Here is a 20,677-nt window from a genome sequence, read left to right on the forward strand (position 1 = left end):
GAGGACCAGAGGAGAGAGGAGCCGGGGAGAGAAACCGCCTTGTGCGAACAAAGTCCATATCCTGGCGGAGCTCCTGGCGCCTTTCGGAAAAACGCATGTCAATGCGGGTGGCAAGATGAATAAGTTCATGCAGGTTAGCAGGAATTTCTCGTGCGGCCAGCACATCTTTAATCTTGCTTGATAGGCCTTTTTTAAAGGTCGCGCAGAGGGCCTCATTATTCCAGGATAATTCGGAGGCAAGAGTACGGAATTGGATGGCGTACTCGCCAACAGAAGAATTACCCTGGACCAGGTTCAGCAGGGCAGTCTCAGCAGAAGAGGCTCGGGCAGGTTCCTCAAAGACACTTCGAATCTCCGTGATGAAGGAGTGTACAGAGGCAGTGACAGGGTTATTGCGGTCCCAGAGCGGTGTGGCCCATGACAGAGCTTTCCCAGACAGAAGGCTGACTACGAAAGCCACCTTAGACCTTTCAGTAGGAAACTGGTCCGACATCATCTCCTAGTGCAGGGAACATTGCGAAAGAAAGCCACGGCAAAACTTAGAGTCCCCATCAAATTTATCCGGCAAGGATAATCGTAGACCGGAAGCGGCCACTCGCTGCGGAGGAGGTGCAGGAGCTGGCGGAGGAGATTGTTCCTGAAGCTGTGGTAATAGCTGCTGTAGCATCACGGTCAGTTGAGACAGCTGGTGGCCTTGTTGCGCTATCTGTTGTGACTGCTGGGCGACCACTGTGGTGAGGTCGGCGACAACTGGCAGTGGGACTTCAGCGGGATCCATGGCCGGATCTACTGTCACGATTCGGCTGGCTGAAGGTGGATCCTCTGTGCCAGAGAGGGATTGGCGTGGACCGTGTTGGTGGACCGGTTCTAAGTTGCAACTGGTATTCACCAGAGCCCGCCGCAAAGCGGGATGGTCTTGCAGCGGCGGTAGCAACCAGGTCGTATCCACCAGCAACGGCTCAACCTCTCTGACTGCTGAAGATAAGCGCGGTACAAGGAAGTAGACAAGAGCACGGTCGGACGTAGCAGAAGGTCAGGGCAGGCAGCAAGGATCGTAGTCAGGGGCAACGGCAGGAGGTCTGGAACACAGGCTAGGAACATACAAGGAAACGCTTTCACTGGCACAATGGCAACAAGATCCGGCGAGGGAGTGCAGGGGAAGTGAGGTATAAGTAGGGAGTGCACAGGTGAACATACTGATTAAGCCTGCTGCGCCAATCAGTGGCGCAGTGGCCCTTTAAATTGCAGAGACCCGGCGCGCGCGCTCCCTAAGGAGCGGGGCCGCGCGCGCCGGGACAAGACAGACGGGGAACGGGTCAGGTACGGGAGCCGGGATGCGCATCGCGAGCGGGCGCCTCCCGCATCGCGAATCGCATCCCGGCTGGGAGTGATATTGCAGCGCACCCGGTCAGCAGGTCTGACCGGGGTGCTGCGAATGAGAGGATGCTGCGAGCGCTCCGGGGAGGAGCGGGGACCCGGAGCGCTCGGCGTAACAGTGCCTTTGCTCATTCCGGACAAAAAGTTCAATTTTAACCTCATCGGTCCACAGAACTTGTTTCCAAAATGCATCAGGCTTGTCTATATGTTCATTTGCAAAGTTCAAACGCTGATTTTTGTGGTGAGGACGTAGAAGAGGTTTTCTTCTGATGACTCTTCCATGAAGACCATATTTGTACAAGTATCTCTTTATAGTGGAATAGTGAACCACAACTCCAGTGTCTGCCAGATCTTTCTGGAGGGATTTTGCAGTCAAGCGTGGGTTTTGAATTGTTTTTCTCACAATCCTGTGAGCTGTTCTGTCTGATATTTTTCTTGGTCTTCCAGATCTTGCTTTAACTTCCACTGTTCCTGATGACTGCCATTTCTTAATTACATTCCGAACAGAGGATATTGACATCTGAAAACGTTTTGCTATCTTCTTATAGCCTTCTCCAGCTTTGTGAGCGTCAACTATTTTCAGTTTCAGATTTCTAGACAACTGCTTTGAAGAACCCATGGTGCTGATTGTTGGGGCAAGGTCAGATGAGTCTGGGCATTTAAAACCTTTGAGATTGACATTACCCGGTCTTCCCAGATGATGATTGAGAACAATCCATGACACTGGCAGGTCTCAGCTTTGCAAAGGGGGCAGTGCATGCTATAAATTCTGCAGGGTGCCCCAAATTTTGTAGATGCCATTTTTCTTTTTCTATTATTTTGAAAGTGTAAATGATGGAAATAAAATCTAACTTTTGTTGACATATTATAAGAATGTCTAATCTGTAATTTGATGCCTTTTGGAGATTTTTTCCATCTTTCCTTGGCTTCTTTATGCACATTAATGCAAATTTTTACCTGGGCTGCCCAAACTTTTTATCCTCACTGTAGTGTTATACATAGTACAGGGTCTATTTATATTTTAGATAGATATGAGATAGATAGATATATAGATAGAGAGATAGATAGATAGATATGAGATAGATAGAGAGATAGATAGATATGAGATAGATATGAATTAAATAAATAGATAAGGAGATAGATAGATAATATGAGATAGATAGATACGGTTAAAACAAACCTTTTCTAATTATGAAAGAAGAAAACACACACGGGTTAAAGGGGTACTCCAGTGGAAAACAAATATTTTTAAATCAACTGGTGCCACAAAGTGAAATAGATTTGTCTTAATCCTTCCAGTACTTATCAGCTTCTCCACAGGAAGTTCTTTTCTTTTTGAATTTCCTTTCTGTCTGACCACAGTGCTCTCTGCTGACACCTCTGTCCATGTTAGCAACTGTCCTAAGCAGAAGAGGTTTGCCATGGGGATTTGCTCCTATTCTGGACAGTTGCTGACATGGACAGAGGTGTCAGCAGAGAGCACTGTGGTCAGACTGGAAAGAAATTCAAAAAGAAAAGAACTTCCTCTGTAGTATACAGCATCTGATCAATCCTGTAAGGATTAAGATTACAAATCTGTTTAACTTTCTGCCACCTGTTGATAAAAATATATATATATGTTTTCCACAGGAGTACCATATCCATATATTAACCAGAAAATTAATCTGCAGTGGGTAATATAAAACCCAAAAACAGACTCCTGACACCAGTACAGACCAGGACCTATAGGAGGTCATATACAAATGTTTCCGATCATTGGGACGATATCTTAGGAAGGAAAAAATATAAATGTAAAAATTAAAATAAACTTGAGTCCATCCAAGGACCTTGACCCGTTCATTCCTGTTTTTCTTGTGGGATGCCGGACATTGTAGTGATCAAACACTGATGGCTCGTAGACCGTTGTGCCATATCTTGTCTTTAAAGTGATGGTGCATCAATAACACGGTCACACTTATTATACTTATATGATACTTTGTATCTACAGGCCCCATTCCTCACCCTGGCCCATCTGATCCACCGCTCTGGAGCATTCCTATCCCACGGAGTGTGACTTATGATGCTGCTACCCCCACTCCCTGCAGTAAGTATATCACAGCGTATAGATTTATAGAAAATTACACTTTTCTAATACAAAATCTTTCGGCGAGCTTTTGACTTTTACGTTTCTTAGGAATTCTGCACGGAAATTCCGCTGCAGCAGAGTCCTGTTGAATTCAATGGGATTCTGCTGCTCTGTGTACACGGTTGAATTTCCGTGCCAGTTTGTTTCAGCCATGGAAATTCCGAATCCTCAGAAAGAATGAACCTGTTAATTCTTTCTGCAGACTCCCCACAGCTGCAAACTCAGAAATTCCGGTGCAGCAGCACCATTTGTTTCATTCCAGCACAGCTGCAGCATCATGTGTTTCATTCCAGCACAGCTGCAGCATCATGTGTTTCATTCCAGCACAGCTGCAGCACCATTTGTTTCATTCCAGCACAGCTGCAGCATCATGTGTTTCATTGCTGTAACTGGCTTATCACCAGTCTGACCAACAGAAAACAAAAGTGTTTAATGTGTCAAAGGAACTGGTCAATCCTGGGTCCTGCGATAAAATACCTCAGTTGTGATTATAGAACAAATCACATTTTCCTCTCCACGTTAAATTAGAATATGCATCAAAACTTCACTTAATGTGAACTGACCTCAACCCATTTATGAGTTTCAGCAGTTTAGACTTCTGGTTGCTGGTCGGTAATGTTTTGTTTTCTTCCCTTTGCCCATAATTTTTATCCAGAAATATCACATTACTTATTGATGGGAATGGACACTGTAATGTCCGTTTCTGTGATTTTACTTTTTCCTGTTTTAGGTCCTGTTCAGACATTGCTTTTGTGTCTGAACAGTTTCTGTGCTAATTCTCCCTGGTTTGGGAAGAGTTAATGCTCTCAGCCTATGGCATCTCGGGTGGGGTTATTTAACCCCTTAACGACGCAGGACGTATATTTACGTCCTGCGCCGGCTCCCGCAATATGAAGCGGGATCGCGCCGCGATCCCGCATCATATCACGTGGGTCCCGGCGCTAATCAACGGCCGGGACCCTCGGCTAATACCACACATCGCCGATCGCGGCGATGTGCGGTATTAACCCTTTAGAAGCGGCGGTCAAAGCTGACCGCCGCTTCTAAAGTGAAACTGAAAGTATCCCGGCTGCTCAGTCGGGCTGTTCGGGACCGCCGCGGTGAAATCGCGGCATCCCGAACAGCTGATCGGACACCGGGAGGGCTCTTACCTGCCTCCTCGGTGTCCGATCGACGAATGACTGCTCCGTGCCTGAGATCCAGGCAGGAGCAGTCAAGCGCCGATAATGCTGATCACAGGCGTGTTAATACACGCCTGTGATCAGGATGAGAGATCAGTGTATGCAGTGTTATAGGTCCCTATGGGACCTATAACACTGCAAAAAAAAAGTAAAAAAAAGTGTTAATAAAGGTCATTTAACCCCTTCCCTAATAAAAGTTTGAATCACCCCCCTTTTCCCATAAGAAAAATAAAACAGTGTAAAAAAAATTAAAATAAACATATGTGGTATCGTCGCGTGCGTAAATGTCTGAACTATAAAAATATATCATTAATTAAGCCGTACGGTCAATGGCGTACGCGCAAAAAAATTCCAAAGTACAAAAAAGCGTATTTTGGTAACTTTTTATAACATTAAAAAATGAATAAAAAGTGATCAAAAAGTCAGATCAAAACAAAAATCATACCAATAGAAACTTCAGATCACGGCGCAAAAAATGAGTCCTCATACCGCCCCGTACGTGGAAAAATAAAAAAGTTATAGGGGTCAGAAGATGACATTTTTAAACGTATAAATTTTCCTGCATGTAGTTAGGATTTTTTCCAGAAGTGCGACAAAATCAAACCTATATAAGTAGGGTATCATTTTAACCGTATGGACCTACAGAATGATGATAAGGTGTAATTTTTACCGAAATATGCACTGCGTAGAAACGGAAGCCCCCAAAAGTTACAAAATGGCGTTTTTTTTTCGATTTTGTCGCACAATGATTTTTTTTTCCGTTTCGCCGTGCATTTTTGGGTAAAATGACTAATGTCACTGCAAAGTAGAATTGGCAACGCAAAAAATAAGCCATAATATGGATTTTTAGGTGGAAAATTGAAAGGGTTATGATTTTTTAAAGGTAAGGAGGAAAAAACGAAAGTGCAAAAACGTAAAAACCCTGAGTCCTTAAGGGGTTAAACCCGAGCTCTACTGGAACTCTCTGCTAGTAATTAGATCTGTACTCCGACCATGTCTGGTTTATTATTTTCCCTTTGTTTCCCTTTGTACTGAGTTTTAACCATGGTTATCTGTACTGTTTGATATATAGATTTTCCCCTGCTTTATTTTAGTACATTTGGCAGGTTTTAGTATTGTTCGTTCGGTATTTGCTTTGACTGTATTCACACTGTGTGTTTTGTCAGTCCTGTTTTGACCTTTTGATCCTGCTACTCCTAGGATAGAATTCCTGAGCCTTGTGCTAATCCGTCTATCTAGGAGTGAGTGAGTCTTCTGCCTGTACCTGTGTTTGCTTGTATTTAATATTTCTGTTTCCTTCTAGGCCAGTATCCTGATCACTCGGTAAAGTGTGCCCAATAGCTAGGAGCCTATTTGGCTTTAGTATTGATGTCCCTCCATGCTGGGAGTGGGGTGTCTAGTGTGTTCCTTGCTCTGTGTCCAGTATGAACAGTGTATTATATTTCCTGACCCGTTTAGTGTTCTGACATTCAGCTTACCTGTTCATCCCCTGCATCTCCTGGTTTTGTCTGCTGTATACTTATCGCCATATCTGGTCTTGTTCATATAATCATTTCTGCCGTTAATCTTGATTCCAGTTCCTGAACTATATGTTAATATGCTATTCTGCCTTGTTTGTATTTAGATATCTGTTCTGGGTATTGTATTCCCGTTATTTTCCTGACCTGTTCCCCGACTATGTACAGTTCCGTTTGTTTTGTTGACTTTGATGCCCATGCACTTTAGCGCAGGAATGGACCGGCTCCAAGTTGTTAATCCGTCCTTTAGGGCGGATGGGCAAATAGGCTGGGAAAGTGTTCTTATGAACAGCTTAGGGCTCACTTCTCCCTGCCCCCCCCCCCCCCCCCGTTTATGACTGACACTTTGTAATGCTTCATCTCCCCTGTGGGGGCACTGCAGGGAAATTGAACATTTGCTGTCAAGTTTCCCTGCAGATGACAGCTGATCAAGGGGGGTCTCAGCAGGGGAACACTGTATGATCTGCATATTGTGCATAGTAGAGCGCCACCTTCCAGCATCACATTGTATAGATAATACAAATAATAGTAATATATAGATGATACTATTTGTTATGTCTTTCCATCATTCCAGATTGCTCCATGTTCCACAATCACAGTGTCACTAATGTGACCAGCAGCAGCTTCTATATACACTGGAATACAGACTGCCCCGATAACTACACGTACAATGTACAAGTATCATCAAAGGATTTGCATCTCAGTAAAACCATCAGGGGAACCAAAACGGGAATAGACGGACTCCAGTCAGGAGAGATATATACTGTGCAGGTGACATTTCAGGACTGCATTGGATCAGTACAACTATGGAACGGGAAAGTAAAGACGGGTAATTTAAATATCATGTCTGATAGAACAAGATGAGAACAATTCGGCCCATGTGGTCTGCCCAATAAGAAACTTAGAATGTGTCAGCAAATCTCTGGTATTTGCGACTTGCAATGTTTCTGGTCATCCACTAGATGGCAAGATAAGCCATTTGTTGCCAATTCTCTATAGTCAGCATTACCAGCATTGCCCAGTGTAACCCAATTGTTCGCCATATTTAGCTTTAAAAATCCATTCATGCAGTGGACTGAAAAAAAAAGTAATTATCTTACATCAGCAATAACAGTATATAGAATATAACAGTTTTATATAATATAACAATAATAAAACTGTATACCAATATACCATAATATAAATGCTATAATACTGCCTTATATATATATAGCAATCCAACAACTAAAATACTGTTCCTTATGTACAAGAATATAACTGCTATAATACTGCTCCTATATACAAGAATATAACTACTACAATACTGCCTCCTATATACAAGAATATAACTACCATAATACTGCTCCTATATACAAGAATATAACTACTAAAATACTGCCTCCTATATACAAGAATATAACTACTATAATACTGCTCCTATATACAAGAATATAACTACTATAATACTTCTCCTATATACAAGAATATAACTACTATAATACTGCTCCTATATACAAGAATATAACTACTATAATACTGCTCCTATATACAAGAATATAACTACTATAATACTGCTCCTATATACAAGAATATAACTACTATAATACTGCTCCTATATACAAGAACATAACTACTATAATACTGTCTACTATATATAACAATATAACTACTATAATACTGCCACCTATATACAAGAATATAACTACTATAATATTGCTCCTATATACAAGAATATAACTACTATAATACTGCTCCTATATACAAGAATATAACTACTATAATACTGCTCCTATATACAAGAATATAACTACTATAATACTGCTCCTATATGCAAGAATATAACTACTATAATACTGCTCCTATATACAATAATATAACTACTATAATACTGCTCCTATATACAATAATATAACTACTATAATACTGCCTCCTATATACAAGAATATAACTACTATAATACTGCTCCCTATATACAACAATATAACTACTATAATACTGCTCCTATATACAAGATTATAACTACTATAATACTGCTCCTATATACAAGAATAGAACTACTATAATACTGCCCCCTATATACAAGAATATAACTACTATAATACTGCTCCTATATACAAGATTATAACTACTATAATACTGCTCCTATATATAAGAATAGAACTACTATAATACTGCCCCCTATATACAAGAATATAACTACTATAATACTGCTCCTATATACAAGAATATAACTACCATAATACTACCTACTATATACAAGAATATAACTACTATAATACTGCTCCTATATACAAGAATATAACTACTATAATACTGCTCCTATATACAAGAATATAACTACTATAATACTGCTCCTATATACAAGAATATAACTACTATAATACTGCTCCTATATACAAGAATATAACTACTATAATACTGCTCCTATATACAAGAATATAACTACTATAATACTGCTCCTATATACAAGAATATAACTACTATAATACTGCTCCCATATACAGGAATATAACTACTATAATACTGCTCCTATATACAAGAATATAACTACTATAATACTGCCTCATATATACAAGAATATAACTACCATTATACTGTCTCCTATATATAAGAATATACAGTAACTACTATAATACTGTCCCCCATGTATATTGGGCTTTATGTCCTAAAACTCACTGGTGATTTCTCTTTCTTCTTTTTAGAGGCAGAAATTCTTAATGCAACCCTTAAGATTAAAAACTGGAACCTCACTGAATCTCTGCAAGACCCCAACTCTACAGATTACGCAGACTTTATTCAGAAGTTTATATTAGAGGTACAGTAATGTTCACTCCTTGATTGTACTATGTATGTGTAGATATAATTATATATATAATTAAAATGGTCACAGTGTGGCTTTTGTGAATCATTAGCTCCCCCTAGTGGTGGCTGAATGCAGCTTGAATTCATTAATCAGGTCAGAAATACATTTTGAGGAATGAATAAAATTTGTCTCCTAAAGTGTAACCTTAGACAGTCTAAGAGTTCACCAATTTTTTAACAGTGGCTTAGGCTAAAAGTTGGGTACATTTGCCCAGATTTATCAAACTGTGTGAGAGAAAAAGTGGAGGGATTTTCCCACAGTAACCAATCACAGCTCAGCTAACGAGCTCTGGTAAAGTGAAAGCTGAGCTGTGATTGGCTGCTGTGAGAAAATCCCTCCACTTTTTCTCTCACACAGTTTGATAAATCTGGTTGCCTTACTTTTAAGCCAAAATAAAATGTTTAGCTCAATTAAGCTACGTCCCCATTAGCCACACCCATTTTTGTTAAGCCACTCCCCTTGAAACACAACATATACCTACCTTTTTTAAATTTAAATTGCTTTCAAAAATACTGTCTAATAACACGTTTGCCAGTCTTTTGGCGCAAAAGACTGGCATGCGTCCGTTACCTATGACATCATGTAAATCCTCTTTATATGACTTTTAGGTAAAGAATTCTTTGTCCAATAAAATCCCCCCGGAGCGGTTGGCGGTGGAGGTGGAGTCACTAAGCGCAGGCAGCATCATCGTCCATTTCCGAATAATTATCAATGACTCTGAGCATCCGGCCAATCTCACCGCAGCCTCCTTCTCAGCCTTCAGCCCGGAGTTTCAAGTTGATCCAGAATCCATTGTGGTCACAGGTAATTTCCATATACACTAAACACACAACGTACACACACATAACACACATAATATACAATCACATATAATCAACATAAATACATAACAAAAAATACCATCCACACAAATACATATGAACACATAGGGGGAGATTTATCAAACCTGTGTAAATTAAAAGTTGCCCAGTTGCCCATAGCAACCAATCAGAACGCTTCTTTCATTTTGCAGAGGCCTTGTTAAAAATGAAAGAAGCGATCTGATTGGTTGCTATGGGCAACTGGGCAACTTTTCCTTTGCACAGGTTTTGATAAATGTCCCCCATAATGTACATACACACATATACACAGCATACACACACACGATAAATACAAAATCATGACTTATATAGACAGGTAACATACACGTGGATTCAAGAAAAAAGCGACACTGAAACCTAGTAGCACGCCAATAAATGTTCTATATACTCTTTATTAACAAAAAAAAAAGACAAAAAGATCCAATATACACACAATGGATAATGACAAGGACACATTAAATATAACCAATTAAAGGGGTACTCCGCCCCTAGACATCTTATCCCCTATCCAAAGGATAGGGGATAAGATGTCAGATCGCCGGGGTCCCGCTGCTGGGGACCCCGGGGATCGCTGCTACAGCACCCCACTATCATTACTGCATAGAGCGAGATCGCTCTGCTCGTAATGACGGGCAATACAGGGGCCGGAGCATTGTTACGTCATGGCTCCGCCCCTTGTGACGTCACGGTCCGCCCCCGTCAATACAAGTCTATGGGAGGGGGCGTGGCAGTCGTCATGCCCCCTGCCATAGACTTGCATTAAGGGGACGGGCCGTGATGTCATGAGGGACGGAGCCATGACGTCACGATGCTCCGGCCCCTGTATTGCCCGTCATTACGTGCAGAGCGATCTCGCTCTGCGCAGTAATGATAGCGGGGTGCTGCAGCAGCGATCCCCGGGGTCCCCAGCAGCGGGACCGCGGCGATCTGACATCTTATCCCCTATCCAAGATAAGATGTCAGGGGCGGAGTACCCCTTTAAAATAGTGGCTCACAAGAGCCTATAGCACAACCCAGGAGAGGGGTCATGAACCCCCTCACCTGATATTGACCACCTCTATCTTGTATAAACAATAGTATAACCAATATAAACTCACTCCAGGCAGAAATGAGATGTTCATCACAGTTCTTGGATTTATGCTATAAGGTTCTTATATTCTGGTAGTTAGTGCAGCATCCAAATAAAGTGGCAAGTGCCTGGTGAAATGCATAAAAAGTCACCATAATAGAATAAAGAATATCATACAAATAGCAGCCGCATATATCCAATACAGATACAAATATACTTGCGTGTAGAAACAAGCGTCTCAGACTGGAGAGAGGAGAGGTAACGCCATGAGCAGGAGGACGGGGGTCACCGAGGATCCCACGCGTTCCAGTGCCAAACTGGCAACTTCCTCAGGGGTGTTATATAAACAAACACACACACACATAACATACATATAGACATAACATACACACATAATGTACATACACACACACATACACAGCATACACATACAATAAATACAAAAACATGACTTATATAGACATATAACATAGGCACATAACTAACATACACTCAAACACACAGCATACACACGATAAATGCAAACACATTACAAAAAGTGAAACACACACAATAACATACATTATACAACACTCTTGCGCAGTACACAGAAAACGTGCGCGTACCCCACACAACACTTTTACAGAACACACATGATAAGCACGCATTTACAGAACACACATGATAAGCACGCATTTACGGAACACACATGATAAGCACGCATTTACGGAACACACATGATAAGCACGCATTTACGGAACACACATGATAAGCACGCATTTACGGAACACACATGATAAGCACGCATTTACGGAACACACATGATAAGCACGCATTTACGGAACACACATGATAAGCACGCATTTACGGAACACACATGATAAGCACGCATTTACGGAACACACATGATAAGCACGCATTTACGGAACACACATGATAAGCACAGATTTACGGAACACACATGATAAGCACGCATTTACGGAACACACATGATAAGCACACATTTACGGAACACACATGATAAGCACGCATTTACGGAACAAACATGATAAGCACGCATTTACGGAACACACATGATAAGCACGCATTTACGGAACACACATGATAAGCACGCATTTACGGAACACACATGATAAGCACGCATTTACGGAACACACATGATAAGCACGCATTTACGGAACACACATGATAAGCACGCATTTACGGAACACACATGATAAGCACGCATTTACGGAACACACACATGATAAGCACGCATTTACGGAACACACACATGATAAGCACGCATTTACGGAACACACACATGATAAGCACGCATTTACGGAACACACACATGATAAGCACGCATTTACGGAACACACACATGATAAGCACGCATTTACGGAACACACACATGATAAGCACGCATTTACGGAACACACATGATAAGCACGCATTTACAAAACACACATGATAAGCACGCATTTACGGAACACACATGATAAGCACGCATTTACGGAACACACATGATAAGCAAGCATTTACGGAACACACATGATAAGCACGCATTTACAGAACACACATGATAAGCACGCATTTACAGAACACACATGATAAGCATGCATTTACAGAACACACATGATAAGCACGCATTTACAGAACACACATGATAAGCACGCATTTACAGAACACACATGATAAGCACGCATTTACAGAACACACATGATAAGCACGCATTTACGGAACACACATGATAGGCACGCATTTACGGAACACACATGATAAGCACGCATTTACGGAACCACATGATAAGCACGCATTTACAGAACACACTTGATAAGCACGCATTTACAGAACACACATGATAAGCATGCATTTACAGAACACACATGATAAGCACGCATTTACAGAACACACATGATAAGCACGCATTTACAGAACACACTTTGATAAGCATGCATTTACAGAACACACATGATAAGCACGCATTTACAGAACATACATGATAAGCATGCATTTACAGAACACACATGATAAGCACGCATTTACAGAACACACATGATAAGCACGCATTTACAGAACACACATGATAAGCACGCATTTACAGAACACACATGATAAGCATGCATTTACAGAACACACATGATAAGCATGCATTTACAGAACACACATGATAAACACGCATTTACAGAACATACATGATAAGCATGCATTTACAGAACACACATGATAAGCATGCATTTACAGAACACACATGATAAGCACGCATTTACAGAACACACATGATAAGCATGCATTTACAGAACACACATGATAAGCATGCATTTACAGAACACACATGATAAGCACGCATTTACAGAACACACATGATAAGCACGCATTTACAGAACACACTTTGATAAGCATGCATTTACAGAACACACATGATAAGCACGCATTTACAGAACATACATGATAAGCATGCATTTACAGAACACACATGATAAGCACGCATTTACAGAACACACATGATAAGCACGCATTTACAGAACACACATGATAAGCACGCATTTACAGAACACACATGATAAGCATGCATTTACAGAACACACATGTTAAGCACGCATTTACAGAACACACATGATAAGCATGCATTTACAGAACACACATGATAAACACGCATTTACAGAACATACATGATAAGCATGCATTTACAGAACACACATGATAAGCATGCATTTACAGAACACACATGATAAGCATGCATTTACAGAGCACACATGTTAAGCACGCATTTACAGAACACACATGATAAGCACGCATTTACAGAACACACATGATAAGCACGCATTTACGGAACACACATGATAAGCACGCATTTACGGAACACACATGATAAGCACGCATTTACAGAATACACATGGTGGGAGTCTGAACACTGAGACCCTGACTTGTCAAAAAACTTTTGATATGTCTCATAGATAAGTGACAGGGACACATCCACATATACACACACACACACACACACACACACATTACACTCTTACACACGTATACAGTGATCCCTCACCATACGATGGTAATTCATTCCAAATGAACCATTGTTACTTGAATCCATCGTATGTTGAGGGATCTGTGCAATAGTAACATACAAAATTATACTCATCTGTCCCCGCCGCTCCGGACCGTCATCGCTGCCCTGGATTGTCGCTGTCATCACATCCCCAGGGTGTCCTCACTGCTCCGGACCATCACAGCTGGCCAGGATCGTCGCTCTCCATCGCAGTCATCACGCCGCTCCTATTGGATGGAACGGCGCGCGCGGCGACATGATGACAAAGTAGAGCGATGGCGGAGCCCGAAGAGGGCAGTCCTGAACGTCGGGGACAGGTGAGTGATCATCAGCGGACCACGTGGGGCACCTTAAATGCCTATCCAGCAGCAGCTGAAGCAGTCTGCGTTGCCAGATAGCCGTTTATGCGATGGTCCCGACCTAAAAATGCATCATATGTTGAAATTATCGTATGTCGGGGACATTGTAGGTCGGGGGGTCTCTGTACACATACACACATATACTCCAGCCTGATCGTTCTATTTTTTTTATTCATCCAGTTCCTTGTGATTTACAAATCGTCTCTCAGTGCACTGAGCTGCCAGTACAAGCAAGCAGAGTTGCAGTTTAAAGCATGGAGTAGGTCATAGTGGGAGGGGCATAGATGGGACTTCCTTCATTTATTGTTGTCTATGAGGGAGATACCACACGACCTTGCACCGCTCTCAGTCATACTCATGTTCCCTTTGCAGATTTCGATGAGTGCCTGACACCTGCGGACAATGACTGTCACTTGTACGCCGACTGCAGGAACCTGGTTGGATCGTACACCTGCGAATGCCGCCCGTCATATGTGGATAGAGACCCCAGCAGGCCTGGGAGGAACTGTGAGGGTGAGTGCAAGCTCCTGGAAGTGATCACTGTCCAACTATGGGCCCATAGTTCTTTTGGCTTATGTAGATACATAAGAAAGGCTCCCAAATTATGTGTCCCGCTCTTTCATTTAAATGAGGTCCATTTCATGTGAAATGATCAGTTGCCAAGCCATACTCACAGTGGGACCCTCCACCGCCATCAATACAATATAGCAATGGTTTCCAAACGGTGGAGGTTAACTGTTTGAAGACCACTGCAATAGGGGATGTCCAAATTGCAATCTTTTTTATGCCCCATGAACATAAAAAACAATAGACAGGAGCTGACCCATTCACATGAATGAGAAACATTACTGGGCATTCTTTGAGACCTTTTCAGAGGGAGGGGCAGGCTAAGCTGTGAACATCATCTGTTTTCTTCTCTATCTACTGGTGTCACCTTTTGCTGTAATGCTGTATAGATCACTTTCAGGCAGCCTCCTCCTCCGTATCATCAAAGACAGAACAGGAAGTCTCAACTAAGTTTAAAGGGGTACTCCTGTGGAAATTTTTTTTTTCAAATCAACTGATGCTAGAAAGTTAAACAGATTTGTAAATTACTTCTATTTAAAAATCTTAATCCTTCCAGCATTGATCATCTGCTGTATGCTCCAAAGGAAGTTGAGTTGTTCTTTCCTGTCTGACCACAGTGCTCTCTGCTGACACCTCTGTCCTTGTCAGGAACTGTCCAGAGCAGGAGAAAATCCCCATAGCAAACCTCTCCTGCTCTGGACAGTTCCTGACATGGACAGAGGTGTCAGCAGAGAACACTGTGCTCAGACAGAAAAGAACAATTAAACTTAATCTGTAGTATACAGCAGCTAATAAGTACTGGAAGGATTAACATTGTTTAATAGAAGTAATTTACTAATCTGTTTAACTTTCTGCCACCAGTTGATTTAAAAAAAAAAAGTTTTCCACCGGAGTACTCTGGGATATGATAGGGCATAAGTTTCAGATTGCGGGGGGTTGACCGCTGGGGCCTCCCGCGATCTCCCGTTACGTTCCCCCGGCTCTTCACCGAAATAATTTGTGTCGACCACCTCATGATGTGGCGGCCGACATGCCCCCTCAAAACATCTCTATGGCAGAGCTGGAGACTGCAGAATGCCGCGCTCCGGCTCTCCCATAGAGATGTATTGAGGGGCATGTTGGCTGTCGCGTCATGCGGTGGTCAGACAGGCCCCCTTGCCGCTGACTGCTGGGGGCCCTGTATGGGAGTTCATGGGGGCCCCCCCCCCCCCCCCCCCCGTGATCTTAAACTTATCCCCTATATCCCGGAACACTCCTTTAAATGATACAAATTTGTCTGCCAAAAGACAATCCTAGAAGAAGCCCACTGCATACTGTTACGTTATTGGCCTGAATGTATAAACTGTATGCAGTGAGCTCCCCCTAATGGTAGCTTCAGGCAGCCAGATTTATATTATTTGACTCTATGGGGGTGTGGGGAATTTATCATAATGTGAAACCTGCTGCTAAAGTGTGTGGTGTTCCCGGTTGCTGCTCAATAGTTTTTATGTTGCACACATAACTTGATGCACAAATAACAAAAAGCCCCTGAATAGTGAAAAATGGGGGTAAAAAGCTGGCGTGCAAGTGATAAATTTAGCGCACCAACCAGCGCATCCGCCAACCACGCCCCTTGGATGCGCACAACCAAAAAATACCATGAATATAGCACAAAGTTTACATCATTTTGATTTTTTAAGTCAATGCGCAAAATAAAAAACACACAGACCACACAATTTTTCAGGCGCACACCATTTGATTAATTCCCCGGTGTGTCTATGCAGAGGGTTTGGTGCTTTGTATCAGAAAAAGAGAGGGAGCTACTATAAGGCAACATTATAGGGGTACTCCGCTGCTCAGCTTTTGGAACAAACTGTTCTGAATGCTGGAGTCGGTGCCGGGAGCTTGTGACGTCATAGCCCCACCCCCTCATGACATCATGCCCCCCCCCCATGCAAGTTTATTGGACAGCCGTCATGCCCCTTCCCATAGACTTGCAATGAGGGGGCGGGGCTATGACATCAAGAGCTCCCGACGTTGGCTCCAGCGTTTGGAACAGTTTGTTCCAAATGCTGAGCAGCGGAGTACCCCTTTAAGTCTTTTTATTTTCAGCCATAATTAATTTGATTCATTTCTTAACATCTTCAGAGGTTTTTCTGACTACACAATCAATATACTGGGACTTATATATATTTTATAGGTGGAGAACCGACCTCCGCGAGCCCCGATTATTTTGGCTTTGGTAAGATGTAAACTTCCTCTTAACGTCTTCCGTGTATGAAAACATTTACTGTGATTTACCTGATTTGAACATTTGCAGTAAAATAGTAAAAAATTTTGCACAGAATTTAGGAACAGCAGAGCAAAAACTGAAAAGATGCAGGAAAAAAGCAAAGTGTGAAAAGAGCCTCAGGGGAGGTGTATATCAACTATATATCCTGATCCATAGAGATAGCAGCAGCAGTATACAGATAGAGCTGAAGAGAAGGGCTATAACTACTATATATATATACTGATCCCAAAGAGATAGCAACCATATACAGAGAGCTGGGAGAGGAGGTGTATAACTACTATACAGTATATCCTGATAGATAGATAGAGATAGCAGCAGTATACAGATAGAGCTGAAGAGAAGGGCTATAACTACTATATATATACTGATCCCAAAGAGATAGCAACCATATACAGAGAGCTGGGAGAGGAGGTGTATAACTACTATACAGTATATCCTGATAGATAGATAGATAGAGATAGCAGCAGTGTACAGATAGAGCTGGAGGGGAGGTGTATAACTATAATATGTTCTGATCCCATAAAGATAGCAGTTTACTGACAGATCTGGTCGGAAGGTGTATAACTACTATATACCTTGATCCCATAGAGATAGTAGTAGTAGTATACAGATAGAGCCGAGAAGAGGGGCATATCAACTATGTATCCTGATCCCATAGAGATAGCAGCAGCAGTATACAAATAGAGCTGGAAGGGAGGTGTTGAACTACTATATATCCTGATCCCATAGAGATATCAGCAGCAGTATACAGCAACAGAAGAATGCAGCAGCACACTGCCAGCACAAAGATATAGATGAAACATGAATATGCAGATAAAACATGGAGAGCTATACAGCTATGGTGTAATAGATGCAAATGTGAAGCTATGAAATAGTGAGGCACTTAGCTCGCAAATTTGTCTCCGCCGGCGGTCAAATAGCTTGGACCGTCCCACCGCGATAAGTTAGCCTCCTTGGGACGGACCCTACACTGTGAATATGCCTCTGTGTGAACAGTTCAGTAAGCATGGCAGGATCTGGAACATCCAAGACACCTTATATACACACCTGATAGAGGTGGGTGGGGTGCAAGGCCAACATGGAGGTAGTCACTCCCCCGTATGTGCAATACAGACAAAGAATAAGTCAGCCAGCACTTTAGTTGATACCAAACTATTATATGGACCTGGCCTACAGGTGCACGCTACTAGGCTAGATATACAGCAACAGAAGAATACAGCAGCACACTGCTAGCACAAGGATATAGTCGAAACATGAACATGCAGATAAAACATGGAGAGCTATACAGCTATGGTGTAATAGATGCAAATGTGAAACTATGAGATAGTGAGGCACTTAGCTCGCAAATTTGTCTCCGCCGGCGGTCAAATAGCTTGGACTGTCCCACCGCGATAAGGTGGCCTCATTGGGACGGCAGTATACAGATAGAGCTGGAAGGGGAGGTGCATACTATATATCCTGATCCATAGAGATAGCAGCAGCAGTATACAAATAGAGCTGGAAGGGAGGTGTTGAACTACTACATATCCTGATCCCATAGAGATATCAGCAGCAGTATACAGATAGAGCTGGAAGGGGAGGTGTATACTATATATCCTGATCCATAGAGATAGCAGCAGTATACTGTATAGATAGCACTGGAGGGGAGGGATATAACTACTATGTATCCTGATGCCATATACATAGAAGCAGCAGTATACAGATAGATCTGCACCTCCTCTCGTAAATTTTGCGCATTTGAGTCCATGTAAATAACATCTGGATTTGCATCAAATTTTGACACTTCTATTGAAATTTTTATGTCTTTTTAAATCTAGGGAGTGACTAGAACTTTTGTAGATTTCTTTTAAAAGTTGGCATGAACGATCAGGGGCATGAACGATGTGGGCCTGTGTGTATCGTGCTATGTGCGCCATTTTAATCACTTTGGCGCAATATGTATACTTTTCAGTGATTTGCAGATCCCTATCTCGACTGTACTGTTAATTCTCCCAGTTTCCTGTTTCCACATCTCTTACAGAACAGGTCCATCAAGTATCAACCCCTACAGCGAGTGCAGACCCCACAACTGGAGGATCTGCTACGAGTCCTGTAGAGACTTCACCTCCAACCACGTCCCCACATCTGGGACACCTGACAAATGCCAAAGAGACGACTCCTGGATATCAGGAAGGTTCATCTACAACAAGTCCCCTATCATCCAGTGCGGAGGGTTCTGTAGGCCCCAGTCCAGACCAGTCTATAGTGAGCACATCGATACCAGCAGGACACCCTACACTGGGACCAGTGAACTCCACCCTGCCAACCCCAGTGCCCACTACAAGTCACCACACTGCGGCCACCAACTCCACTCCTAGTGTTATAGACACCACTGCGAAAGCCAACGCATCCGGGATCAGCGCAGTCACCCAGGTGAAGACTGTGCCGCCATCCACAAGCGATAAAGGGATAGTCACCGTCATCCCCATGACAACACGGACAACAAGCCGGGGGATTTCTTGCTCTTTACCCATAATGGGGGTGAATGTTGGTAGGTGCACCACAACTTAGGAGTGATTGTAGGTGTAAAGCATGGACGTTGCAGTCAGTGAATGGAAACTTTTATCGTTTACAGCTCTGGAGTATAATACAGGATATAACTCAGGATCAGTACAGGATAAGTAATGTAATGTACGTACAGTGACCTCACCAGCAGAATAGTGAGTACAGCTCTGGAGTATAATACAGGATATAACTCAGGATCAGTACAGGATAAGTAATGTAATGTATGTACACAGTGATCCCACCAGCAGAATAGTGAGTACAGCTCAGAAGTATAATACAGGATATAACTCAGGATCAGTACAGGATAAGTAATGTAATGTATGTACACAGTGACCTCACTAGCAGAATAGTGAGTACAGATCTGGAGTATAAGGCAGAATATAACTCAGGATCAGTACAGGATAAGTAATGTAATGTATGTACACAGTGATCCCACCAGCAGAATAGTGAGTACAGCTCAGAAGTATAATACAGGATATAACTCAGGATCAGTACAGGATAAGTAATGTAATGTATGTACACAGTGACCTCACCAGCAGAATAGTGAGTACAGTTCTGGAGTATAATACAGGATATAACCCAGGATCAGTACAGGATAAGTAATGTAATGTATGTACACAGTGATCTCACCAGCAGAATAGTGAGTACAGCTCTGGAGTATAACACAGGATATAACTCAGGATCAGTACAGGATAAGTAATGTAATGTATGTACACAGTGACCTCACCAGCAGAATAGTGAGTGCAGCTCTGGAGTATAATACAGGATATAACTCAGGATCAGTACAGGATAAGTAATGTAATGTATGTACACAGTGACCTCACCAGCAGAATAGTGAGTACAGCTCTGGAGTATAATACAGGACATAACTCAGGATCAGTACAGGATAAGTAACGTAATGTATGTACATAGTGACCTCACCAGCAGAATAGTGAGTACAGCTCTGGAGTATAA

General features: G+C 42.2%; 1 protein-coding gene across 1 annotated transcript in view; it reads left to right on the forward strand.

Annotated features, from left to right (window-relative positions):
• Window positions 1-20,677, forward strand: part of UMODL1 (uromodulin like 1) — a 91,608-nt gene that overhangs the window by 51,798 nt on the left and 19,133 nt on the right. The window contains exons 10-16 of the mRNA XM_056559729.1: window positions 3,365-3,460; window positions 6,775-7,029; window positions 8,882-8,994; window positions 9,651-9,846; window positions 14,713-14,853; window positions 17,087-17,128; window positions 19,200-19,709. Of these exons, the coding sequence (XP_056415704.1) occupies window positions 3,365-3,460; window positions 6,775-7,029; window positions 8,882-8,994; window positions 9,651-9,846; window positions 14,713-14,853; window positions 17,087-17,128; window positions 19,200-19,709 (1,353 nt within the window). The remainder of the gene's footprint in view (window positions 1-3,364; window positions 3,461-6,774; window positions 7,030-8,881; window positions 8,995-9,650; window positions 9,847-14,712; window positions 14,854-17,086; window positions 17,129-19,199; window positions 19,710-20,677) is intronic.

Source organism: Hyla sarda, chromosome 2, assembly GCF_029499605.1.
Source record: "Hyla sarda isolate aHylSar1 chromosome 2, aHylSar1.hap1, whole genome shotgun sequence".
Lineage (NCBI taxonomy): Eukaryota > Metazoa > Chordata > Amphibia > Anura > Hylidae > Hyla > Hyla sarda.